This window comes from Cryptomeria japonica, chromosome 8 (genome assembly GCF_030272615.1).
Source record: "Cryptomeria japonica chromosome 8, Sugi_1.0, whole genome shotgun sequence".
In the NCBI taxonomy this organism is placed as follows: Eukaryota; Viridiplantae; Streptophyta; class Pinopsida; order Cupressales; family Cupressaceae; genus Cryptomeria; species Cryptomeria japonica.
In genome coordinates, this window is record NC_081412.1 from 335757079 (window position 1) to 335784992 (window position 27914).

Here is a 27914-nt window from a genome sequence, read left to right on the forward strand (position 1 = left end):
TCCAACACTTGATCAATAAATGGTAACGGAAAATGGACCTTTTTAGTAGCTTTATTAAGTGCTTTGTAATTAACACAAATTCTCCACTTACCATTTTTCTTCGGAACCACAAGAGGAGAGACCCATTGACTATCTAAAATTGGATATATGAATTCTACGTTTTGTAATTTTTGCAATTCCTCTTTAACTATTTCATGTAAGATGGGATTAAGCCTTCTTTGTGGTTGTCTAACTGGGTGACTACCTTCTTCAATGTAGATGTGGTGTGTGTAGGTATCAGGGTGAATGCCACGCATATATTTGTATTCCCAGGCAAATGCATCTTTATAAGTTCTAAGCATGGCAATGAGATCTTGGATCTGTTCAGTGCTTAAATGTGGATTAATGTGACCGGGCAAAATTTCCATGGCCTCTGATTGTGCAGGTGAATTAAGAGCTAAAATTTGTGAAGTAGACGGTGTATCACTAGAGGACAAAAATGGACTGTACACACAATTATGAGGTAGCAATTGATACAACGTAATAAAGTGTTGCACAGATCGTGAGCTACCTACCATTATAAAAGTACCAAAGGGACAATTATCACTTATTCTTGAAGAATGAACCATCGTTTCCAAAATTTTATTAGATGCATATCTATTTTGAAGAAAATTAATAAGGATATCATCTTTAGAACATTCCCTTATATCAAGTGTTTGTTCAATCGTCAAGATTGGCAATGATTCATCTAAATCACTATCAACCCATACTAGATCCTCAGTCTCCTACAAAGGTTGAGTTGGCGGGTACAATGTTAACTGCTTTGTTTGCTCCCCATTAGAGATCACCGTGTTCCTAGACCGACAATTAATGAAAGCATTAGCTGCTGCTAGCCAAGGTCGTCTCAAAATTAAGGGGCATCCCCCCAACTTAATTTTGGGCTGCAAAATCATAAAATCGGTAGGATATTCCCAAGAATCAACGGAAATGATAATATCTTCTATCATACCTTCTGGTTTTACCAAAGAACAATTTGCCATTTGCAGAACTGTTGGTGTTGGTCTTAAATCTTGCAGAGCTAATCTTTCCTTGGTTTCATTGGTCATAACATTTATGGCTGCCCCTAAATCCACAAGAGTATCGGGGATAAGAACATTACCTATTCTTACCTTAATCATTGGGCTACCAGGATCCACATGCTTAGGAACAAAGATCTTTCCTAGCATTAAATCAACAAGTTGACCAATGACTTGAACGGTTTTAGGTTCTTGCTTCTTTTTCTCCTTTCGTACACCTAATTCTTTGAAGAAACTATGGGCTTTGGTGGTTCTTCATTGAATCTATCAAGAAATGGAGGCCTTGGTGGTTCTCCAATATTATCTTTTGGAGATTCTTCAATTTCTATAATGGTTGGCCCTTGCAAATTCTTTCTAGACCTTACCTGTACACCTTCAACTTCAAATTTATTAACTGGATAAGTTGGGTATCCTGCAACTTCATTATTGTATACTGGTTGTGTTGCTTTGTTATTCGGATTCGGTGTGGGTTGTGCCAGCATTGGAGTTGTTTTTGGCGGTTGTGTTGGCTGGGGCAACTGATTGTTTGATGGAAATGGAAGAATTTTTTGTTGTTGCGGATATGGATTGATCATGGGAGGTGGAGGATAAGGTGGAAATTGTTGTGGTTATTGTGGTTGCGACTGCCAAGATTGCTGCCACGATTGTGGTATATGTTGATTAGGCCATGGCAAAGAGGTAGGTTGCTTGGCCCAGCTACAGAATAATTATTAGACTTTCTAGGCTATATGGGCCTAGGTGGCCAAGGATGTCTGGGTAACATAAAGTAAACAGGTTCTTCACTATACTCAACTTCTGCCATATCTACAGGAAGGGGCCTTAAGACGAAATGCCTACTAGCTTCCTCTAAGGATGAGATTTTGGTTCGGTTATAGGGGCATTCTTCACTACCATGCTTTTTCCTGCAAGTTGGACAAAAGATTGCTAAGGCTTTTTCAACATCTTCTTGTTTCTTTCGAGAATAGAGTGTATCTATTTGTTTGCTCATATGACTTAATAAATTAGTTTTTAGGTCTTCGAGTAACGTACCAAGTTCCCTTTTAGTTATACCTGATGTACCTCCTCTTGCCAAGTTACTCCTTCCCATAGATCTTGGCATTGTTCGGGCAGACCGTGAATATTTTCTACATGCTTCACAATTATCTTCAAAATGTACTTTAGAAATATCACCCCCACCCATAAGATTCAATATTTCCATACAATCATCCCGAATTCCTCTAAGAAACACCAATTTAATGGTATCTTTAGTCAAACCATTTTGTCGAGCTCGTTGAAGACTAAAAAAGAACCGCTCTAAATAGTCCTCTATTGTTTCCTCACGTTGTGTCATACGAAAGATCTCATCTCGTACTTCTTTAGTCTTGTAATACTCTTGATATTTTGCAAGAAATTTTTCCTTCATGTTATCCCATGTGCGGACTGACTGTGATCCAAGAATCATAAACCACCTGAGTGCTGCATCTTTTACGGTAGTTGGAAACAATGAGTTTATGTGCATCATTCCGATAATCATAGCTATTGCACAAAACTTCAAATGCAAATAAAAAAACATCAGGATCTTCCATAGTCAGTCCCCTAAATATCAACAAAGTAGAGTGAGGGATGTTTTTCATAGGAGCATCTTCAGTGGGGTCAACAATAGGGAACTCAAAAGTTACAGGATTATTATTTGGAAGTATCCCCCCATTGTTGTTGTTGTTGTTATTGTTGTCACCCATATTGTCTTCAAATGCCCAAGGAGTGTAAATGACTGTGAATGGCTTTTCAACGGGCTTGCCACTACGTAGTTCAAAAGAACTAGCAAATTCGAGAGTAATTAATGGCTCTTGAGGAAAATCAAGAATTGTTTGTGATATGCTGGGTGGAGAAATAATAGATGGTTCTATGGCACACTTTTCTAAATCAGGCTCAACTGCTACTTGTTTGATCAATGGCTTTTTATTTTATTTTGGTTTTTCCTGTTGAGAACTACCTGTTGTATCTTCCCTTATGAATCTACCTTTACTATCCCTATTGTGATTCATGCACGTATATGATCTATAACAGCGCAAACCAAAGTCAATCACCTAGTTAAGGTCGACATGTGCACAGACTTTCGCTTTGGGGCACTAGTCCTAACTTAACTCACTACGATTCACGCCTTTAACACCTTTCCCCGACAATGGCGGCAAAATGATTGGGTAAAATTGTGACCAGATTAATTCTTGTTTTGACTCAAATTGGGCCTGTATAGATGTCCTTAGTTGTACCTAGATTTGTCAATCTAGGGTCGTAGACTAATGAAAGATATTGTGGTTGTTTGCCAAAGGGATGAAGATAGTGACTTAAGGAAGAATGAGATGCAATTATGTGATGTAAGAAACTGAATTACACATAAACAATTAGCCAAACTTCAAATTAAACTAACTCGCTCTTTACACTCTCTAAATTAGAAGTCTAGATTAAATATTTTACTTCTTGTCAAACTGTGCGCTAAAAAATGTGACAAAAACTGTCACAGACTAGTAAAGGTTGCAGTTTTAATTATAGAAACTCCACTCAATTCCACATGAGCGAATCAACTATAATGAATGTTGAATGTAATCTGAAATGATCATAACAAAATCACAAAATCTATTAGAGTATAAAGAATTAGCTGTCTGAAAGTAATTGTATTCAACAAATTTCTCTCGAATCAAATCAAATGCACGGAATTGAAACTAGAACAACTTGCACACAAATCAAACATGAACATGAAACTTAAACACAACTCACACACAAATCACTAGGTAACCACAGTGTGGGCCCTACCTCCTTGGTTGCCAAGTGATGAATTATGAATGTAACTTGTTACTCTGTATTAGTTTTCTATAATTAACAAAAACACGTATTCACAAAATTTAAGTTTTGAACTGAATATATGTATTAAGGATGATTAAGTTCAAAGAGGCATACATATATATATCGATCATACATACTAACGATAAGTTTTTAAGTTTGTTTGGCCTATTGGCCACTCACAACCAAGAGTCTATGAAGATGACAAAGGGACGCATGCCACTTATAACGTTAAAACGAAATATCCTAAATCAAAATGATTGGTCACTAACAAAGTCTTGCTAATGTCATCCCACAAATCTCCCATGGTCCACGTTCTCGTAATAGCTTCAACTTCCTCCCTAACCATCTCTTGCCATTTCAGACACAAAACAATCAAAATTATCATAATTTTCAGCAATTTGTTAATCCTAATTTATTTTCCATATTTTCTTAAATATTAAGGTTCCTTCAACAAATGGTGATAGGAATATGGACAGAGACAAAGGTAAAGAGGAAAATGTAAGGCAAAAATAATGAAATATTATACACTCATAAGTAGGGCCAATGCATTTTGCAAAGAGAACAGGATAAATATCGAGAGAAATTTGATGATTATCTTGTCTTCTAAACTTTCACCACAACGATATCTTTCACCTTTTTTGATGCAATGACAATGGGAAAGAAAAAATGATGGGAGCAAAGGACAAAGATATTTTAAAATATTACTTTATAATTTTTTATAAAACATGTATTTATATATTTAGTGTATAATTTAATCGTATACTTTTTCAACCAGCCATTGCCACGTTCGAGTTTTCATTTATATCAATAAATTTATTACATATTTAATATATAATTTAATAGGTGATATTATAGAATAATTTTAAATTTTTAACTATTATATGCTTTATGAGTATGTTGTTTAATAAACTATATATTAACAATTTTATAATTTGACTATGAATTAAGAATAATATAATTTGAAAAAAAATATAACTTAAAAACTTGTATGTTTATATATTATAACATTATTAAATTATATATATATTTATTTTCAATTAATTTATAATGTGTATATTAGATTTTTAATACATATGTTAATTTTAATTAATATATTTAATTTTAATATATATATTTATGATTTTATAAGTTTTCAAATGTTTGATAAATTTTCCGAGTTAGTGGCAGTTTCTTCCCAAGTTTTAAATTTTTTTGGGCCAGCTGAGTCATTGCCGAGTCCAAGCTTTTCAACTATGGATGAAGATAGCCTAACCTATCTCTTTGTTGAAGGATTGAATGATTCACTTTGAGGATTGGTAAGTGCCCGCAATCCAATATCTCTAGAGGATGCCATTGAAAAAGCGTTGAGACTAGAAACATCATCTACAAGTAACAAACCCCTAAATGAGCATACAAAAGCTTTCCACAAGGAATATAGATTCCACAAAATCTTCTCTTTAAAAGATGAACTTAAGAAAAAGAACTTATGCTACAAAAGCAAGGAACCTTGGGAACGCAGGCACATTTGCCATAAAGGTGAACCTGAAAAGAAAAACTTATGCTACAAATGTAAGGAGAAATGGGGACTAGGGCATAAATGTGAAAAGAGAGGTCGAGCCCATAAGATAGAAGCAACCACCAACGAAGAGATCAAAGAGAATCCTAGCAAGAAAGCAAGGTATGATGAAGGAAATCTAAAGAGCATACAATCAAAAGAAGAAGGGACAATGAACATATGGAGCTTTCTGGAGGAAACAATCTTGTAATCACAACACCCTCATAAATATGGCAGCTGAAACCTCCTCATAAAAACTCAAGGTTTCATTGTCAAGTAAGGATATACCACACAATTTTATCATCATTGAATAATAATTTTTTTACTGGCAGATCAGATTCTCTGCAGATTGTATTCATTCACAGGCAGATTATTGCAAGTATTACGGAGAAATCAGATTGGTATGCTGTGTCTTACTTATGGATCAAATATTTACTTACAACTATATTATATCTGAATACTATTAGAATTAAGGGCAGATATATGGCCTATAGCACAACTATTACATTTGTTCTTATTTTGGTACATATAACATAAATAATAAGATCTATATTGGTTAATTAAGTTTATATAACAATTTGCTGAATTTCAATTGTTGACATATTTATTTATAATACATTAGAAGTTAGTATACTCATAGCCCAATTACTTAATCATTTCTATTGACCCCGCATAAGGAGAGGCGTGGTGTTGTTAGGGAGAGGTAGAGTAAATGCATCCCAAATTAGGAGAGCCCCAAGGATGGTCTGGATGGATGTTCCTGAAACCTGGGCCCAATTATGGAGATGGTGTCGTCACGCCCTAGACAAGTAAATCCCCATCCAGGGTTGAGGATTACAAAGGAAGTAAGAATTGGGGCTTGAATATAGCCACTATTTATTGTACTATGAATAAATAATTTCATCTAGTTTAATGAATTAATTTAAGGCGTGATAATATTAAGTATTGGATGTTGATTATTTGGAAATTGGCAGTCTCCTAATAGGGGACATTACACCTTGTGGCACCTGCATACAGCTTAACATTGCAATGACTTTTGCATACAAAAAGGCACGGCAAATATTTATTACATTCTACTCCTTATAAATTCCTCAAGGTTTTTGAGAGGACCGATTTTCTGATTAAGTGACACTTTGTAAAACAGGCTTTGTAAGATCTTAATATATATGTTATGAGGAATTCAGAGTTGTGATGAATGAGTTTGGCACAGAATTCAGGAAAAGAAGTAGCACTAACATCTATTAAAAAATAGCAACAATTCTTTTTTTGATGAGGTTTTCATTAGGTGATATTGTTAGCTATTCAACTTTCGAGCTTTAGTTATGTTTGACGAGATATTCCTTTTTGTTTTTGACTTTGTTATAAGAAGAATATTTGATTTTAAGCAAATTAATGCCATTTTGTCAGCCTGTCTTTTGATGCAATTTTGAATGGTAGCTACAGTCAATGCTTTAAGCCTGTCTATTTTTTGTTAATTTTTTGTTGAATTTTTGTAATGTATTTTGCAGGTGTTTCAGTACGGGTGACAGACAGGCCAGGTCCTCAATTATTGGGAGCCAGTGGGCGCGATGATGGTCCAGGGGTGAGAGTCTACCTACACGACTTGGGTGCTTGCAATAGGTGTCGACTTCCAGTCAATATCACTGGAAGGCTCCAAACCAAGCATGATGAGTTGCTTCTAACATAATTTATATGCTATAATTTGAGAGGGAATTTGTTCTCGATCATGTCTATCTGGGTTATTCAGTCACATTAACTTCTATATCAAGTTGAATAGACTAAATTCCTAAAAATGTGTTTTGTGGGTTTCGTATGCTTATTCTTAATACTGTATTCTTATTTGAGATGTTCCGTACATAAAACCACAATATTGACTTTTGTTTCTGAGAAGAATAGTAGTGTTCTTGAGTGACACATTGTCACTTCATGTGGAAATGAACACAATTTTGGCAATATAAGATAACAAAAGAGATTGTCACAAATTTATATGCTGTATATTGTCCTGTTAGATATTCACTAGGCACAAGATATACAAAGAACATTCCAGACAAAAAGAATCTTTTTCTTCTGAGAAGAAAGGGAAGCTTATAGAGGTAGATAGATACATGTGGATATGAGAAAATAATAAGAATATACAGTAAAAAATCAATATATACCATGTGTTTGTCTCATCATTTTCTCTCAATTTTAAGGAAAGCCTGCTATCATAACTGAGCGGCAGACATCCTTTAAAAATCATTTGTTGTCTCTCATGAATCAGGCATTCAAGATTTTCCAGAACAACATGACCTCTGTAAAAATTAGAGCTCTGGTGGATTCAGAGCTCATGAATGCTGAATCTTGTAAGTTCGTAACTGTAATTAGTATCTACATTATTCAACTATGAATGGCTGTTGTGGAAAAAGTCATAGCTCTAATGCTTACTTCCCTTTTATGCCTATTACATGGTTTACACTTCCAAATCAGCCTCTCACCACCATACACCTCACCCATTTTCTATAAATTCTATCTAATTTCCACATTGCCTTTGTTTTTCTGCTTGGTGCCCTTTGGCATATACGAGCTCCATATTTTTCCTCTTAAATTATTCATCCTTTTAGACTGTTGTGATAAGCACTACTCTGATGCTTATCTTCTCTTTACAATCAATACTCCAAAAGTTACTTTAAATTGATCATCCTTCTTCCATTAAACTAATTCTTATCCAAACCCCAATAACCACTTAACTCCTTTCCCTTCCCTTGTTACTTCATCTTAGAATATGCTTGCCTTTGACTTTGTGCACTTGCTCCTTTCAACATTGTGTCCCCCTTAGTTTTGTGTGTTCATATGGTTTTAGTGGTTTATCGTGTAGGTTTAAAAAAAATGCAAAATCCTCATGGATTTTTAAATTTTCATATAGTGTTTCTATTCATTAGTTTCCAGCAGGCACAAATTGCAGCGTATACAAATTTCATTTTCTCCCAATTACATTAACAATACTCGTTTAGAAATAGCGAGCCCAAGGTGAATACTACATTAACATCATGGAGACAATACTAGTATGCATTCATCATGCAAATAATGTTGTTTGAAACTGTTACACAAGCTGTCAAAAATTCAGAGCGATACTTGGAGTGCAGTTGGTCAATATAGACAGATAGAAATGGATCTATGACAACTAAGATTGTAACAATATATATGTTTTTCAAGGTATGGAGGTTGTGAAGAGTTTGGGCCCCTCCAATAGCATCGACCCCTTCAATGTATTCTCACAACCCCCTTCAAACTTCATGCTGTGACCTAATCACACATCACCCCACTCCAAATGGGGACCCCCTACTTTTTAGGTCCTCTTGGTCTTTTGGTTTTGGTTCTTTGGGTCTTCTTGCAGCACTCCCTTTAGTCTCCTCGGTTTGCGAGTGTTTTTGTGAAATTTGATCAAGTCTGCAAGTCGTTTGAGCTAATTTGGCTAAGTCTGGAACTTGTTTTGACTATTTTAGGGTTTTGCCCTTAAGACTTAGGTTTGAGGTCTATTCTTTAGGGTTTTGGAAAATATGAACATTGCAATGAAGTCAAGACCCTCCAAGGAAGCTACTAGTGAAATTTGAGCGAATTTTGAGCACTTACTATTTTTAGTAAGTTTAACTGCGTCTTGGATTGGCCTAATTTTGCCAAAAATCAAACTTACTATTTTTAGCAGCTTTTGTATTTAGTAAGTTTCTATTTGTAGTAAGTGTCACCTTGTCTCGGTTTTCCCTAATTTGATGTTTGGAAGTACTTACTATTTTTAGTAAGTCTATTTTGGCAAGTCCATCTCTGACAGTGGTCACAACACTGAAGGTAGAGAAGAGAAGTCGTGAAAATCTTTGTCTAAATCCAGAAAGTTCAAAAAGTAGATGGTTGATTAAAAAAAGTGGCTAAGTACAAAGTTATTTCTAGAAGTGGAAAAGCATGAAAAATCATTCTAAGGCAGAGAAATTCACTTCAATCCTAAGTGGCATCCAAATTTGGAAAGATCAAGAAATGGCTAAGTCAGGAAGGAAATTGAAATTCCCTCATCATGCTTAGGATGCACTCGAGGAATTGTTTTGGGAGCTAAATCAAGGAGGAGGAAAGTTCAAGGAATCCAAAAAATCCTCCATCACATGCAAATAGCGCTCTAGCTTGGTAAAGGGCGCCAAATGAGGGTGCAGGAGGAGAATTTCCTCAAGGCTAGAATTCTTGCACAGGATGAAAATTCCACCCAAACAGAGACTTGGGCGCTGAAATGGTGAAGTGTAGGAATTTCCTCCCGAGGACAAAATCCTCCACTAGGTGCTACTAGCTCTCCAGCTTGGTGAAGGGTGCCAAATGAAGGTAAGGGAGGAAATCTCCTCAAGGCAAGAAATTCTTGTGCATGATGGAAATAGCACTCCAACTAGGAGGAGAGCGCCAGAAGGAAGTGAAGGAGGAATTTTTCCTCCAAGGTGAAAATCCTTCACCACATGATAATTCTGCCCAAATCCATTTCAAGGCACCATATTAGCGTGAAGGAGGAATTTTCTTCTAAGGTGAAAGTCCTTCATCAAGTAGAAATTTCTTCCAAGGACAAAATAAAAAGTGAGAAAAGAATTCATGGCTAAGGAAAATTTAAGATTTCAAAATAATTCCTTCCACAGGATAAAATTACACCCAGGATGAAGAAATTCCAAGGCAAGGAAAAAATTGACCAAGTGAGAATTTTCTCTCTCCTAAATTCTAGACCTCATAACGAATATAAAAATCCTAAAAATTAGGAAAAGTGATGGATTGATCAAAAATTTCCTTTAGGACAAGATCAACTTAGAAACACGAAAAAATTCCTTCAAGATGAAAATTTCTCTACAAGAATTTTCTCTCTAAAAATCCAGATTAACAGGATTCCTGCCGAAGTGGATAAATTTGTCAAAATTCTTTCAAGGAAAATCTGTAAAAATATCCTTTTGAATCCAAAATGGAAAGATTTTCACAGTGAGTTGGTGACATGCAAAGGGAATGTTCCGCATTTATGGTACATAACTTAAGTATCTATGGAAATTTCCAGTTTTGAACTCAACATTGATGATGGGGCCCGTTTGCATGGCGAGTTGTCAAGGGAAACATGAAACATTTTAAATGCAACTGCTAAGGTTAACCTCTCACCAACTGAGCAACTTGGTAAGGAAGTTCTATTTAAATGATGGATTCAAATTCTTTTTTCAGACAGGTTATTGGAGAAATTCAAAGTTAGAGAGACACAGAGAAAAGTCAGAAGTGAAGAATTTTTTTATTTCTCAAAAGTTCTTGTTCGCATAGATTATGTTTTATTCTAAGTTTGGAATTTACACACTGGAATTCTTTCTTCATCATTTTATTACATTCTTTATGATGATTTTAATGTTATTTATTATATTTTGTAGGCATGGCGGAATCCAGCAAGGTTGCAAACACTTCCCGATAGGCGCAGATCAAGAATAATATGAAGGCATTCCTTCCACAGTCAAAGATTATTTCAAAACGAAAGGAGATTAGCGACAACAACTTAGGAACTTTCTTTTAGTGCTCGGAGCTGATTTTGGAGTGCGCAAAGCACGATAATGCTGAGAGAAGAGTAATTTTCGCATCGGATGGCAAGCTCCTAGCCAACCTAACAACTGAAGCAATTGGAGAGACATTCGGGATTCCAACATACCAATCCATGACTTACAGAACCAAGGATAGAGTAGCAATGATATATGATGTTGGCGTGGAAATATGTGCCGAAATGATTAACAAGGTCTAGATGCAGAAATCAAGACCGCATATTTCCAAGCTGCCCAAACAAATCACTAGTTTTGACTTCAAGCAAGAGTATGCAGACCTCGTGATGATGTTGAGTAGGATTATGGGATGTCCACATGCCTTCATGTTCGAAACTTGGATGTTTTTCTTAATCAGTGAAGTAATAGAAGGCAATGGAATAGTCGATTGGGCAAGATTGATTAGCCACTATTTGCATGAGCAGCTGAAGAATTTGAAGCACCCAATCTTTTTACATGAGTTCATATGTCATCTATTCGTTGGCAAGGATTGGCAAATTCAATGGCTTGCTAGGAAAGGGACCCATGGGATGTGGACCAGGACCATTGAAAGTCCACGAGTGCTATCCATAGCTACACTTATACAAGACTACTTTCAAGCTGGTAAGTGACACCTTCACCATGCACTTAACCAAGTTGTTACAAGGTGGTCTCCACACAAGGTTGTCTTAGGAGGCCAGAAAGTTGATAGTGAAGTTTGGAGCTTGGTGTATTTAGTTTCCAAAATTTACCTACATCCGGGTCCAAGGATTTTCCTTTCAGCCATATAAGCTACCGAGGTATCCAATGGACAAGATGGTGTTGTTGGAGCTCACCAGGCAGTTGACTACGACAAAATCCAGAAGTTGTCAATTGAGTTTCCTATTGTCGTAGGTGATTATGTAGAAATGTGTTCAACATTGGCGGTGGTTGAGAAGTCCATGGATGAATTGGCATTTTAGCATCTGACATCCCATATGGCTAGGTCCTACTTTGACCCATACAACAAGATAAGGATGGTCGCCGGAGTGAAGCACAAGCATAAAATCCAGTTGGAGGATTATTGGATAAATGCTAGGGATGATTTTGAAATCAGGAAAAGGATGTTCTTCAGATTGTCCCTTAACATGATCAGACTTTGTGAAGTTATTCAAGTGCCAAATCAAGTCAAGGAGGATGAGAATGTGATCCAACCAAAATATGAAAATCTGAAAGTTAGGCCTATTCAGGTCAGATTGGTTGGTACCAAAAGTTAACAATTTGGATATTTTAAGTCGACTGGTTGTAAAATTCACTAGCTATTGGGTTGAACAACATATCACGATGTTAAGGGCAAGTAATACTCACTTGAATTACCAGTTGATGGGAAACCTGGATTCCGATAGCGAAGCAACAAAGGGATCATCGGCTGCCCAAGCCGAAGAGGGAGAAATTCAGTAGGAGGGAGCCCAACAAAGTAAAGAGAAGAATGTTCCTAAAAAGGCACGAACAAAGAAGAGAAAAGAAGTCTAGCTAGAAGAACCAAAACAGAAAAGGCCAAGGGTGGAGGAGCTGACCAAAGAATTTTGAGGCTTTATTCGCAAGAAGGTTGGCTAAAGAGGAGCTGACAATTGACTTCTTAAAGGACAAGTTGCATGAGTTCTTTGTGGAATCCTTTTCCAAGAAACATTTTGAAAGTTTGTCCTTGTTTTCTAGCATGATGTGAAGGGTTCAAGAGGCAGTGGTAGATTGGGAGAAGTTTTTCTCCAAGTGTGAAGAAGATATTTCCTTGTTGGAATTCAAGATGGAGAATGTGTCAAGTGTTTCCGTAGGAGAATTGGACGCTGTCATTGCAAGATTCATTGCATTTGCCATTAGTGAGCGAGATAATGGTCGCCCATTCTTGGATGAGAATCTTTTGACCGCATGAAGGCATGGTGGCGCATTCATTGCTGGAATATTTGACCAATTGGTGACAAATTCAATGCATGGCAGCCGTCATATGGATAAGTGGAACATTAATTGCATGGCGGCCGTCATAAGGAGATGGTGGACCATTTATTGCATGGTGGCCGATCTTGGAGGTAGTGTTGCATTCATTGCACAATGGGCGATTTTAACATGTTAGTGCATTTATTGTATAGTAGTGGGTTTTTAAATGTAAGGGGTATTTAATGCATTATGGGCATCATTTTGATCAAAGTGTAATTAATTGATAATGGGTGTAGTGCCTCATTAATATATTTTCCCACTATGTGGTGTCTTAAACTTGGAATCTTTTGATCAAACCCTAATTAGGGTTTGCATGTTAGATCTTAGCTGTTGATCGGTTTGTAATCAAGGCCGTCCATTTTCAAGTTGGAGGCCTATATAGGGGGGTTACCCCTTCATTTGGAAGGGGGAGATGATTGTATGAAATTGCTGCGATAAGCTATTAAAGTAATAAACTATGATACATTGTTCTTTGATGGTGTACACTTGTGTTATTTCTTAGCTTGCATGGTTTCACTTTCCTCACTTAGCATATAGATTTATTTCAAGTATTTAGGCGAACGAAGTTGATTGTAGTGCTCTAAGGAGAAGATCGTATGCTCATACCTTTTTTTGGTAGATGATTTCTATCAATAGTGCAAGGTTGGATTGAGCTATTTTTGTGTATGCTTAACCTTAATTGTTGGATGGACATTGTTCTCTAATGGTGTTCATCGATAGTTTAGAATCTTTCAAACACATCCCCTGAAGATTGTACCCGCTTCACGTAGTTGTCTCCTAGTGGCGAACTGAAGTGCGGTTGATCGTATCCTAAACATTGCTATCTATTGAGTTTTTAGTTTTAGAGTAGCTTTTTCTAAACCCTCTAATTTTACTTTCAGCATTATTCAATCGAAAAGTCCTAAAAAAAAAGAGCCATTCATAGCCAAACCATTTGTGACAAATCTCCTTGAAAGTAACAAATTTGTATAAGTCTTCTTCAAAGTGTGTGTAAGTCCCCTTGGATTACTTGCAACATCAACTGCACGAGCCTACATTCACATAAAGTCACTAGTACGCAGTCAAAATTTTGGAGTCATTGTATGATCTTCCTGCAATCTTAGCATACATTTGACTTTGATCAAGAGAGGATAAGGTAGCCATTGGGAAACTTTATTCTGTGTGAGTGTGGTCACAAAATGCATGTCAACACTTCCCCTTTTAAGGATGTGGTTTGTAACCCTTTAACCTACACTCATATCCCATTGTCCGTGTTCCAAACTCTCTCATCTAAGGGTCATCTAGCAACAACTACTGCTACAGTATCAATTTCTCACACCTTTGTTAGGATATCCTTCATTACCAAGTTTCTGCAACTAGTTCAGCATGTGTTAAACCTCCCAAAGACTTCCACTTGTAACTCCACCTTGATCCTCTATAGATGCATCTACCACCCCTTTATTGAACTTACTATCACACAATGGGTACTACTTGGCAACAATCAGAAAATGGGATGCCGACTCTCTTATTCAGCTTAAACAACTCCACAATTATTTTTTACTTGTAAACTTCAAATAAATTTGCAAACTACAAACCTGAAAAGATATATCACTTAAGAGCAATCTCTTACAACATTTGGCACTGTGAATCCCATTTGAATGCCCCACTAAGTTGACTAGGAAGAATCTCTTCTTCAGAGCCAATTACTCGTAGGGTTTTTGTCATAGGGTGTTGAGATGAAGAAAAATGCAATCTTCACAATAAGAAATGAAATGACCAAAAGATGTATAATTTCTATTTGTAATTCCTTTTTATATTTCCTTCGTACTTTTGAGAAACTTTCTACTTTATTTGTCATAAAGTGATGCCATAAATATTAAATTCGCTTTTAAGCCTCAAAAAAGTCGCTTTATATTTAAATGGTCACTTTGAATAAAAATAATTATTTAAACCTAAGTTGCTCATAAAATAAGAATTTGAGACTAACTTAAATTTAATTAACATCATGGTTAGCTTACGGTAATTAAATAGGCTGTCTCTATTGACACTTACTCCTGAGAAGGGGACATTACATCCAATTGCTTTCGTGAGTATTAGTTTCAAAGATCATAAGATGAGACTCTCAAGTACAAAAGCTTGGCTATGCTGTAGTGAATTTATTAGGTTTTCTTTCTTGAACTATTGTACTGTGGTGTTTGTGCCAGATTTTTCAGGTGATGTCATTGTCAGTCAACAATAGTGGGTTTCAAGATAGGCAATTGCTTTGCCAAAGTCAAAGAGTGTGATCTTGAAATCTAGCATACTAAATTGATCTATGGAAGAGGGTTATGCCAATTCATAATGGAAGCTAGAGGTAGAGGTAAATGAAAGGCTATAGATACTGTAGATGTGGGAAATAGTGCTGCTACTCTTTCAGGTCGACTCAAAATAGAATGCTAAGTATCTTATCCTCCCTTGAATAAGGAAATCCCTAATGTTGTTTTGGATGATCAAAGGGGACAACCTCAAGGTTCCAACTGTTAGATCTTGATGGCTTAAGATAGCTCAGCGGTGATGTGTTTTGTTGGTAAACAAAAGGGGAGTTACGAATGCAACAAGCTGGTTTGCATCTGACGATGCCTTGGTTCTCAAGCTGAGAAAAAATAAACAACAAAAGAGATAGGGTTTAGGGATCCTAAGTATAGTGATGATAACAGTTGGTGCTACGGCTAGACAAATTTCAAATAAACTAACCCCTATTTCATCAGAAATGTACTCACAACTTCACAGGGATAGTGCAAGCTCCAACGGAATGAAGGATTTTCAGATTGTAAATACTCATTCAAGGACCCAATTTTGGCGCAGCCTGAGACAAACAACTACAGTTGAACTAAGCGATATAAAAGAGTTCAAACTAACCATACACAAAGACTTACAATCAACAAGCCCCTAATGGTATGAATCGAAAATCAAATGAGGTACCCCCCACACTTAACCATTGAAATCACTGAACTTTAGCTAATCTGATGAAAAGAAACCATTCAAAACAGAGGAAAACGGAAATAACAAACACCATACTTCAATGTTTATATATTTGTTTCAACTGCCATTACAACAATTTTTTCTAGCAGCTCTATTCTACTCCTAATTTGCTAATTGCTAAAACATCTAACTATCTAACTCCTAAAAAAATCTAACCTTCTAACCCTTTACAAAAGAGAGGCATCTGCCATTTATAGATTTTACAATATGAATCAGAGGCTAGGATTGAAACCGTCCAATGGCTCCAATCTGTCTTCTAGAAGCTTGGCAGCTTTAGTCCATGCCTAGTAATTCTCATAACTACCCAACTGCCCTCTCAACTACTTCATCAGCTACATGCAACTATTTGACATCAATTTTTCAATCAAGTAGTTCAGAATTAACTAGCCTGTGTTCCCTTTGTTTTGAATTGCATTAATGGGGCCCACATGTCGTTATTTTACAATAAGGCAATATTGATTTACAAACAAAATGACTTTCTCAAATTTTCGGTTGTGTAATTTTTGGTTGTACACATTCTTGGATAGCATTTTGAGTGTTGCAATTGTCTTCTAGAGACTTGAAAAAACGACATCGGTTTGGTCCTTCTGCGCTGCAGCATGTTCCTCACAAACATTGCTCTATGGTCATCATTTTGATCTTGCGAGTTGGATCTTCATCCTCCGGCTCTGGCACTTTTCAAAATGAGCTATAAGTTTCCCCTAGGCTCTTTCCTGTGGTGTTGATCTACAAAAGCAAGTTCAACCTGAGTCAATCACCTCGAAAAATTTAAGTAATTTTAACAAATATTAAATGTTGTCAAGGCAATGTTGGGCTTCGTTTCGGCGAATAAGGGGAAAATGAAAGATGTTTAATTTTTAAAGAATTCGAACCTCCTTTGTCTCATTTCACTTGACTCAAGATCTGGTGCAGGAGCACCTAGAGATTTGTCATCATGTCAGTTAGATGTTTGAGTCTTAGAAGTTAGGGGTCGTGTCATTTTGATTCAATAAGGCCTATTGAGACCATTTGTAATGTTATTTCATGTTTTAACATCTGTCTGTCAAATTTGGAGTCATATTTCGCACTGTAAAAGTTGTCAATGTTGTCATCGAGATAAGTTATATCGATAAAGTGTCATTGTTGTAGAAAGTTGTCAATGTTGTCATCGTGATAGTTAACTTGATAAGGTGTCATTGTTGTCAAAGTGGTCATCGGGATAGTTAACCAGATAAAGTGCCATTGGGATAGTTTACTCTTTCGGGATTGGAAAATATGGTTTAGCCGACGGTTGATGGCTATGCTGATAGACATCCAAATGCCTTGTTCGGTATAGCTATGCCGAAATAGGGACATCGGAGTAAGTTTACCTTATCGGAATTGCATAAAAAGGTTACCCCGCCTATATTAGTTATTTCGATGGGTGGTCAGGACCTCGGTTCGGGATTGCTATTCCAACATCAGTGTCCAACATTGAGTTGTCTGGTCAGAATTGTTATTCCGATGTTAGTGTCCAGTTTTGATTTTTCAAAGTGTGGGAGTCAAACAATCATGTAGCCCAACGGTCTGTTGTGACTGCGCGAAAGTGCAGAAGATTTGGTATAAATTGTATAAGCCAACGGTTGGAAACAATTTTTCATGAAGATATATGAATTTCGAAATTTTGAATTTCTGAAACCTTATTTGAAATCATTGCAACCAATTGGAAGTTCATTTTTTTGCAAATTACTCTGTTTTCTGCACGTGTATGGTGTTGTATGAATTCAATTTGATTAGATAGCCATATGTATGGATAGGACATTGCATTACTTGCAGTTTGCCAGTGATTTTTAATTTCTCAAAAGAAATCATAGCAGTGTTTCACACGGTGACCTGTTTAGCAGGGTAACTAGGGTTTTAACAACAATTTGACAATCCTCTCTCCCTATCTTGCATCAGGATCATGCCACTTTAAAGGGAAAAGTTAGGTGATTTAGAACAAAAGTGCCAAACAGTTCCCTTATTGATTTCACTTAATGTTTTGTTTTTAGGGAAAACTTTTGCGGTTTGGAGCAAAAGTGCCAACAAAAATGCTAACACTTTGATGCCTATAATTCCACTAAATCCCCCTTCTTTTCTTTATTTCTTAATCGTTTATCCACTTAAGGGGGAAACTTTGGCCAGATAACGCTAAGTTGTAGAAACGCTTTTCCCTTGAAAGGTTGAAATAATGAATGTGACTCCCTTTAAAATGGCGCCCATACTTTGTCATTTTTACATTGATTTAAAAAAACAGCTTGGTGCTTTTATCGGGTTTTGAAAAAGGGCGACAGAGGAAAAAAATATCGAACTTTATGTATTTCAAACCTTATATTAGTTTTGATTTAACAAATGCTAGGAGTATATTCGGCGATTTCTATTGGGTAAATAAGGGCGATATATAAAAAAAACACAAATCATGATATCACAAATGCCCGATATTTCTCCTTTGCTTTCTGACCTTGGCCATATCGGGGAGGTTTTCGGCGAATGACGGGGATTACTCAGTGAATGCAAAGAGATGGTGACTTCATTTTTGTTTCATTTCATGCTTTAATCACTAGGTAGGCATTTTCAGGTATTTTTCGGCATTTTTGAAGGCATGGCAGAAATGATATTTCACTTCGTTTTCCCATGTGGGCAAATTGGAGGAGGCTATCCTTGGGATTTTTGGTGGGTGCGATTGCAAGCATGATCCAAGAAAAGGATTAAGTTTATTACGTTTTGATTTTGATTTTGAAAGCTGAACATTTGGGACCTTTATCGGTATTTGTTTCGAGGTTTGGATCGTGTTATGAAGGTGCAATTTTGAAGAGATCCTTCCTCTCACTCTTTCATTGGGATGTCTGTGACTTCAGCAAAGTCGTGCTTAGTGTATGCGCTCACTGCTATCGACATTTTCTCAAGATATTCATTCGGAGTTTGCCGGGCTTTCTAACGCGATATCGAACACAGGCCTCTTTCTCTGTCTGTCTCTCTCTCTCTCTTATGCAAATCGGGCTACAACCAGTGGGGGTGCCCGGTCAATGTGCGATTCGCACAAGAGATACAAATGAAGAAAAGCACGTTGGCATTGTTTATTGATTCCATAGATGAATGGTATGTTGATATATCCTATTATCTAACTTATGGTGATTGCTTGAGCCATATGGATAAAGAATAGAAGAGGAAATTGCAACTAAAACAATCAAGTTTGTACTATGGAAATATTGTTGTGCAAAAGAGGAATTGATGAAACATTTTTGATGTGAGTAAGGAACAACACAAGTTGTTAGAGATTCCATGATAAAGCTTGTGGTGATCATTTCTCATCAAGGGTGACCACTTTCTATTGTGACAATTTTACACATCGCCCCTTTGCAAATGGGGACCCCTACTTTTTGCTTGTTAGCTTAAGTGTTTTAGTTTAGTTGTTTTCTAGCTTGGCAACAGTCGTAATCTTTAATCTTGGCTTGTGAGAGGGTTTTTTTTGTCAATCGAGGTTAGGTGTAACCCTTGGTATGTCTTGGGGATGCAATGTCTTGTTGCAGGTTAGGAACTTAAACTTTCGAGTCCTTGACTTGTGTAGGCATTTGGATTGAGGATTGAGGTCAAATTGCTAAGTGTTGTGAAATTGCAATATGTTTTCATCAAGCAAGAAGAGTTGCTAAGTTGTCATAGTGTTCAGGTTGCATAGGGTTTCTTCTTAGAAATGCAAGAAGTGGTAAGTTTGCTTGTAATTCCTTCAGGAATTGCAAGTGCAATGCCTTAGGGTCATGAATTTCAAGTCCATACTTGTGCAAGACCAAGGTGGGAAAATAATACGAAAATTTGACTAAATGTCAACTCCCTTGCACCATGTACTTGCATCTAAGGTTGTGCAAGAGCCTAGCATAGATGTGCTCAAGGTAAATGGGGAGATGCAATTAAAAACTAAATCTTGAGCAACCCCCTTATAATGTGTTCAAATTTGTGCATAGCACCACTTGGGATCCAACCTCAAACTTGTGCATGCCTTTATCTCAATGCGCTCATGTGCTATTTAGTGCATGAGGACCCCTAAGATCTGCCCTCTTTGTGCAATAGTGTAATCCTCAAGGAAGACCTCAAGATGCAAGTCGTCGTTCAAAGAATTATCTAAGTATGGCTTCAAGGGGGATTCATCCATCATTTTGTGCAAGCACACCACCTAAGTGCACTCAACCTACATCATTTTGTGCAAGCACATTACCCATAAGCGCTGTACCTTGTGTTTTGTGGGACTCCCTTCCATGTGTGCCCATGCATTCTTGTGCACAAGAATTACTTAGATGCACTCCACATTGTGCATTTATAGCCCAAAATCCTGCTCCAAGGATCAAATCACAAAATTTGTGCAGGGACGTATGAAAATGCTGCTCATGTTTGTGGAAACACACACCTAAATCCTGCCCTTGCAATTTTGCACATACACCCTAAAACTCCGCTTTACCTATTTTTCAATCCATACTTGCAATGTTTACCAACCTCTCAACTAGTGCAAGCAACCCTCTAAATTCTGCCCTAGATATTTTGTGCAAAGGCACCTACAATACACGCCCTATATTGTGCATAGAGGCTTTTGATTCATGCTCAAAGGGAGATTGATATTCAAACTTGAAGGAGGGAGCGATTGGCAACTAAGGATCAGACCTCAAAAACATGAAAAATCAGACCTAAAGTCAGATGCAATCCTAAAGGCAAAGCAAACTTAATTAAAATTGTAAGTGAATGATGGGTTGTGTTGATGCAAGAGTGCTTGACTATTATTCATACCCCTTCATATGTTCATTTACAAGCCCTAGACGACTTGACCTTGTAGGAGAAAAGGGAAACTAATCTGAAAGTAAACATAGCCGACTTGTATTTCGAAATCAGCACTTCAGTTTGAACGCAACAACACCTAATATGCGCCTACCTTGGAGTCCCTTATCCCCTTTGAAACCTGTTGTCATTTTATGACACCCTTGGTCCATCAAAGAGAATTGATCAACGATACGATCCATGGACCGGCACCACCCCAGTTGATCAAGGAGAAGAGCAATGGAATTAGGAATTGTAAGTTGTCTTGCTTGGAGGAAGTCTTTGCCTTAGCTTCTTCTTCCCTTCCTCGGAACTCCAGAACCCCGAGGTTCCGAAGTTCCTTCCCTTTGCTGCCTCTCCTTTCTCCTTCTCGGAACTCCGGAACCCCAAGGTTCCGAAGTTCCTCCCTTTCCTTCCCCGGAACTCCGGAACCCGGTTCCGTAGTTCCTTTCTCTTGCCTTCTTTGGAACTCCGGAACCTCGAGGATCCAAAGTTCCCTCGTAGTCTTCTCTTTCTTTTCTCCGAAACTTCAAAACCCCAAGGTTTCGAAGTTTCTCCCCTTGGCCTTTTCCTTTCCCGAAACTCCGGAACCTCAAGGTTCCGAAGTTCCTTTCCTAGTGTCTCCTTTCTCCTTCCCAGAACTTCGGAACCCCTCCTTGCCTTTTCTCTCTAATTCCCCGGAACTCTGAAACCCCAAGGTTCCGAAGTTCCCTGTTGCGTCTCTTTCCTCTTCCCCAGAACTCCGGAACCCCGAGGTTCCGAAGTCCTCGGACTTCCTTCCGGCTTGCAACATTTCCGAATAGCGTGATCAACACTCAAATCTTTAAATGCTCCGACGACTTTTGTGACTTGTGCACCTTCTTTTGTGGAGCTACAAGGGTGTATTTAATGATTTTGGCAGAATTTCCATCAAGAGAGGTACAGGGCCATGCTTGTTGTGGTTACTTATGTCATGTCTGCATGCTCTGACTTTGGAATGTCAGTCAATCCACCCTTCTTAGGGTTGCATTTTCAGGGTATGGCTAGGCTGCTTGCATGTACAGAAAGTCAGGTGCATGCACTTCCCTACACTCCTAGACTGACATTTCCCTGCACACACAGGGATCATGATCTCTCTTATGCAATCAGTTTTCTATATAAATCTTGTTAACCCTCATTGTAAAGGGTTCTCTCCTTGCTGGCTTGAGCTATTCTATGCTCTTTCACTTCTCGTGTATTTATCTTGCATTTTTGCAATTGTAAGTTTGGCCATTGGCCTTATAATGAATTGAAATTACCATTCTTCCCTTCCTTCAACTTATGTATACCGTGTATGTTTCCTTACCTTCATCTTCATCATAGGTTTATGTTTTGTGGCTCTTCTCTCATTTATGTTGTGTTAATTTATTTCTGAGTGCGACTTGTGGGAAACCTTCTCCCCTCTTGACATTCAGCGAATTCTAACCTCCATACATGCATTGGGGTCACTCATACAACTGAAGTTTGTGCATCTCCTTGTTATTTCAGTTCATTCTTTGTGTCATTTCGGGGAGAGAGAGAAACAATTTCTTATCTTGGTGAATCACCTCCTTTCATTTTAAGCATTTCCCTTTTCCCATTTGCTTTGCAAGTTGTTAGGGTAGGCTTAGGAGTAAGTTTTGAAGTGTTGAGTTGGTTCAACACCTGCACTTGGATTGAGAAGGAAGTCGACCTTTTTCGGAGATTCAACCCCCTTGCACAAGCTCGCACACTTCAAGGTTTTTTCCATGTTTCACAAGGTTGTTGAGTTGATAGCTTAGCAAGGGTGCAAGCTTTTGTGATAACTGTTTTTAGCACACCCGGTGGGACAGAATTTCAACATACATGCTAAGGATTCAGTGTTGTTCCTAGTATCTCAGCCTTTAAAGGCAGTCATCCCTCAAGCACTTGGCGACTCTGCTCAACAAGTCCAATTTCTTGTTCGTGACTAGTTCCTAACCCTGGAATCCCCAGGCTCCCAAGGCATCGAACTCCGAAACCCCTAGGTTCCGAAGTTCGCAATTCCGGAAGTCCGGAACCCCCAAGTTCCAAGGTCTCTGCTCACAGGTCCACTGCTTGTTCATGACTTGTTGCAGCTCCGAATTTCATGCCCAAAATTCATACAAGGGCGTCTTCTAGAGGTAGTTTCCAGTTCAAAGAACTCTCATCTTCAGGCACTAGAAGGCAGAGAGGTAGACCTTCATTATCACCAGTTAGGGAGGTAGGGTTGTAAACACTCCATCTCTCAGGTCTCATTCTACCCCTCCATTTACAAGACCATTACTGTCAATGGCTCCCACCACTCATATCAATAGACCATTGTTTCACATGGCAAGAAATCAGGTTTTTTTACCTTCAATGGGGGGAGTCCCCTTATTTTGACTCAATGGAAAGATATACCAGTGGCTGCATTAAAGAGTATACCATACTTCACTGGTGAAACAACTACTACCCCCATTGAGCACATCCAAGACATTGCGGACATCTGCTCCGTCCATAATATCACTCAGGATGATGTTGGTGTTAGACTCTTAGCCACATCTTTGAAAGGCAAAGCTTTGCAGTGGTATAGAGGGTTGTCGTCTAGCTCCATTCACAATTGGGATGGATTTGGAGAGAGGTTGTGCAATCATTTCGAAGACAAAAGCGATCACCTATCACTCGTGGAGCAGTTGACTGCGATCAAGAGGACACCTCATGAGTTCATGGGAGATTTCAATTTCAGATTCCATAAGACATGGAATAGAATTCTTGCTCTAGTGAAGCCATCTCCAAATCATGCTTTCTTGTATTATCTTAGAGCTCTCAACAGCGATATAGTTGTTATGATACAATCCATGGGTAGAGCCTCTTTACCTGGTGCATACAATATAGCCATAAGGGCAGAAAACTGTTTGATACAGGCTAGGAAGATAACTCCAAGACCCCCAATGCCTCTCTTCCCAGAAGCTCCTACTCAGCAACCCACCTTGGCTCCTATCCCCATGGCGCCCGTAGGTCAACCATCCACATCCTCCAATGAGCTCCATGAAGTCAAGGCTCTATTGCAAAACTTTAGCAATGAGTTGGTGACGCTAAAGAGGCAACAAGCCTAGCATAGCAGGCCTTATCAAGCACAAAATCAGAACTATCAGCAAATTAGGCCACCCTTTCAAGGGCAAAACCAATGGAGCAATGCCAGGCCTTTGAATAGTGTGAACCCCACAGCTGCAAGCAACTCAAAAGCAATGGTTCCAATGCAAAACAACCTCGCCTAGGAGCAGGATTGGTGTCAACCATGCAATTAGCCACACAACCAAGGTGCATGCCAAAATGGAGGGTTTGTCCAATCCTTGGTGGTGCAGGATGAGCCGACCACTTCTGGCCAGCAATATGACCCAAATCAGCCTAGTGTTGGCACTCAGGTTTACTTTCAAGGTGATTCTACCTTTGTCAATTGGCAAGAGGCAGAATTTTGTGGTATGAACCAAACAAATGGTGAGTCTATGCTACAATATACAAGGTCAAAGAAGAGAGCCATGGAGGCTGCCTCACCTTCAACATCAGCCCAAGCTCCAACGATATAGCTGTCCATGATACAAGCCAAAATACCATGCAAGGGAGCAAAAGGCAGGAAGAGGCCCAAGTCGTCCAAAGAGAAAAGGTAGACCTTATAGCCTCAAGGGGGCCTCTAAAATCAACTGGTGTTCCTTTCAACATAGCTGATCAGATGAAGAAGGCCAACCTCAATGTCACTATGTGGGAGGCCCTTTCCATCCCATCTCAAAGGGATTTGCTTAAGGAGGCACTGAAGGACATCGACCAGTCAGCTGATGAGGCAGCAATCAGCAGAAAGGCAGTCTCCACCAATTTTGTGCAACCCATGGAGGAGAAAGATTCAAGTAAGATCAGCAAGCCTCCCCCCTTCTATCTCTCCTTAATCATACGAGATAACTTAGTCCACAAATGCATGATAGATTCGGGAGCTAGTAGCTCAGTCATGCCTAAGAAGGTAGCTGATCTTCTTGGCATAGAATATGAACTTGTGACTAAAGGGGTGGTCCAATTACATGGCACTTCTATTAAGACAGTAGGGGTTGTAAAAAATTTGAAGTTAACCTTGTATGCATGCCCTGGTTGCACTGTCTTGCAAGACGTATCAATCATCGACCTCCCTGCCTTCTTTACCATCTGCCTATCTAGAGACTTCACCGCCAAGATAGGTGGATCCTTGTCTTTTGATTGGTCCCACATCCTATTTGGAACAAGGTATCGTACCAAGGTTACCATAAGGGCAGAGCCCATTGTGCAAAACCACATTGAGCCCTACACCCCCAGCCCTATAAACATGAATTGCACTTTGCACGAAGAGGGGGAGGAGTGTCCTGTCCGTGAGCTTGCTACTCTTTTGCAAGAGGTCCTTGATTGTTTGCTGGATGAATGGGCCAATGCTTTTCAGTTTGATCCATTAGCTGAGACTGAAGAGACTGGGCTTGGCACCTACTATATCCATGAAGAGGATACTCCTATCCCTAACCTCATCAAGGCACAAGGAGACTCAGAGGGGTTATGGAGGATGTTTTTTGATGGTTCAAGAAACAAGAACGGTGTAGGTGCTGGTGTGATGCTTGGTTCTCTTGAGCAAGAGATATATTTCTTCTCTTTTAAGCTTCAATTTGGTTGCACCAACAATGTCATTGAGTATGAAGCCTTGATCCAAGGTCTCCAACTTGCACAAAGCAGAAAGATCATATCTTTGCAAGTATTTGGAGATAGTGAGGTGGTTGTTAACCACATGCAAGCTCAAAGTATAACAAAGAACAACCTACTCAAATCATATAAACACAGGGTTTGGGATTTGATTGAAGGATTTGAGGCCTTCGATATCTAGAGCATTCCTAGAGGTCAGAACAAGCATGTTGATAGGCATGCAGTGGTTGGTGCTCAATTCGAAATACTAGCGCATGTTCCATGTGAGAAGGAACAACGCATCAGGCTTGTTGTGAGGCCTGTTGTCCCAAACAATCAGGTAAATTGGCAATTATTCGAAAGCAATCAGTAGATTGTCAACTTCTTGCAAAATGACACAGAATTTTTTGCTAAAAATCAGTCTAAGTTGCAAGATCAGTATGGAGATCAAATCATGCAGCTCAACTGCAACAAGCTGCCCAAAGGTCTAGTTACCTTGGAGGGTATTTTCAACTCGGATGATCAGTTGAAGAAGAAGATGAACTTGGCTGCAAAGAGGGGTGATTACAAGCCAGTTGTTGTCGCGGAGGGTAGGTCTCTAAACTTGGGCAAGGTGTGTTCCTCAACCGAACAAGAGGCCTTTGTTGAGCTTTGCCAAAAATACGATGACATAGTTGCTTGGACCTATGAAGACTTGAAGAGTTTTGACCCTAGCTTTGCCCAACATACTATAGAGCTAAACCCGGATGCAAAGCCAGTTAGACAAAAGCAAAGGCCAATAAACCCCAAGATTGAGCCACTAATGAGGAAGGAGTAGACCAAGCTCATAGAAGCCAATATCATCTTCCCTATCAAGCACTCCTCCTGGGTGGCCAACCTTGTCCATATAAGGAAGAAGAATGGGGAAATCAGACTATGTCTAGACTTTAGGGACCTCAATAGAGCCTCCCTCAAGGATCATTATCCCCTTCCCTCCATGGAGCAGATTCTCCAAAAGGTCAGTGGCTCGGAAAGATTTTCATTCTTGGATGGGTATTCGGGCTACAATCAAATTTTAGTCCAAGAATCAGACCAATACAAGACTGTGTTTAATACTAAGTGGGGTACCTATGCTTATTGTAAAATGCCTTTTGGGCTAACAAATGCAGGTGCCATGTTTCAAAGAGCAATGGACATGGCTTTCAAGGGTGTATTAGCAAAGTTTGTGCTTATATACCTTGATGACATAACTGTTTATTCGAAGCATGCATGTGACCATCTTGGTCATCTTGAGCAAGTGTTCATGAAATGCAGGGATTATGGTGTGTCTTTGAACCCTAGCAAGTGTGTAATTGCTACGGATCAAGGAAGATTGTTAGGACACATTGTATCCAAAGATGGCTTGACCATTGATCCAAAGTGAGTGGAGGCTATTCTTTCTCTCCCACTCCCCTGTCACAAGAAGGGATTGCAAAGTTTCCTTGGTAGGATCAACTTTGTAAGTAGGTTCATTCCCAACCTTGCCACCATGGTAAAACCTCTCGCCTCCATGTTGAAGAAAAACTTGGTTTTCAGTTGGACCAAGGAGGGAAAGGCCGGTTTTGAAGAGATTAAACAAGCAATTGCTTAGGCCCCTACCCTTGTCAATCCTAACTATCAAAGGGATTTTATCCTCTATACCTTCGGAGGAGAATCCAACATCTCAGCTGTCCTAACACAGCTGAACAATGATAATTTGGAGCAGCCTATCGCTTTCTTTAGTGAGGGGTTAAAGGACTATCAGCTTAAGTATAGCTATGTAGAGAAGCAAGTCCTCACTGTTGTAAGTGCATTAGAAAAGTCCAAACACTTGTTGTCTAACAACAGGATCCAACTCTTAGTTCCACATGCCAGTGTCAAGGATTTCCTTCTAAACAAGGACATCAATGAGAAGAGGGTTGGGTGGATAACCAAGGTCATGGAATACGACATCAACATCAAGATCACCAAGCTTGTAAGAGGTAGGGGCCTATGTGAACAACTTGTCTAATCTTCTGAGACTATTTCAGAGGTCGCCCTTGTATTACAAGAGGATCAACCAACTAGCAACGACACTCAATTCAGTTGGGTAAGTGACATGACCACCTTCTCAATGGAAGGTAGATACCCCCAAGGTCTAGACAAGACCAAAAGAAGGCATTTCAGGTTGCAGTCCATCCCCTATGTCTTAGTGGATGGCACCCTTTTTCAAAGAGACTCTAATGGAGTCTTGCTAAGATGTAATGAGCAAAATCAAGTAAGCAGATTGTTAGAAGAGTTTCATGATGGCTCTTCAGGGGGCCACTTCTCTGCAAGGACTACAGCTATCAAAATAATGAGGGCTGGTTATTATTGGCCATCCTTATTTAATGACTCACATAGATGGGTGAAGAATTCCAAGAAATGCGCTCTCTTCTCTGGAAAGCAAAGACTAGTTGCCCTACCTCTTCACCCCATCCAAGCAGATCAACCGTTCGCCCAATGGGGTTAAGACTTCATTGGCATGATAAATCCACCTTCTAGTGCTGGCCATAAGTG

General features: G+C 38.8%; 1 protein-coding gene across 3 annotated transcripts in view; it reads left to right on the top strand.

The window, feature by feature from the left end:
- Positions 1–27914, top strand: part of LOC131079144 (E3 SUMO-protein ligase SIZ1) — a 311118-nt gene that overhangs the window by 221300 nt on the left and 61904 nt on the right. For all 3 annotated transcript variants that reach the window (XM_058017061.2, XM_058017044.2, XM_058017052.2), the window contains exon 10: positions 6918–6991. In XM_058017061.2, the coding sequence (XP_057873044.2) occupies positions 6918–6991 (74 nt within the window). The remainder of the gene's footprint in view (positions 1–6917; positions 6992–27914) is intronic.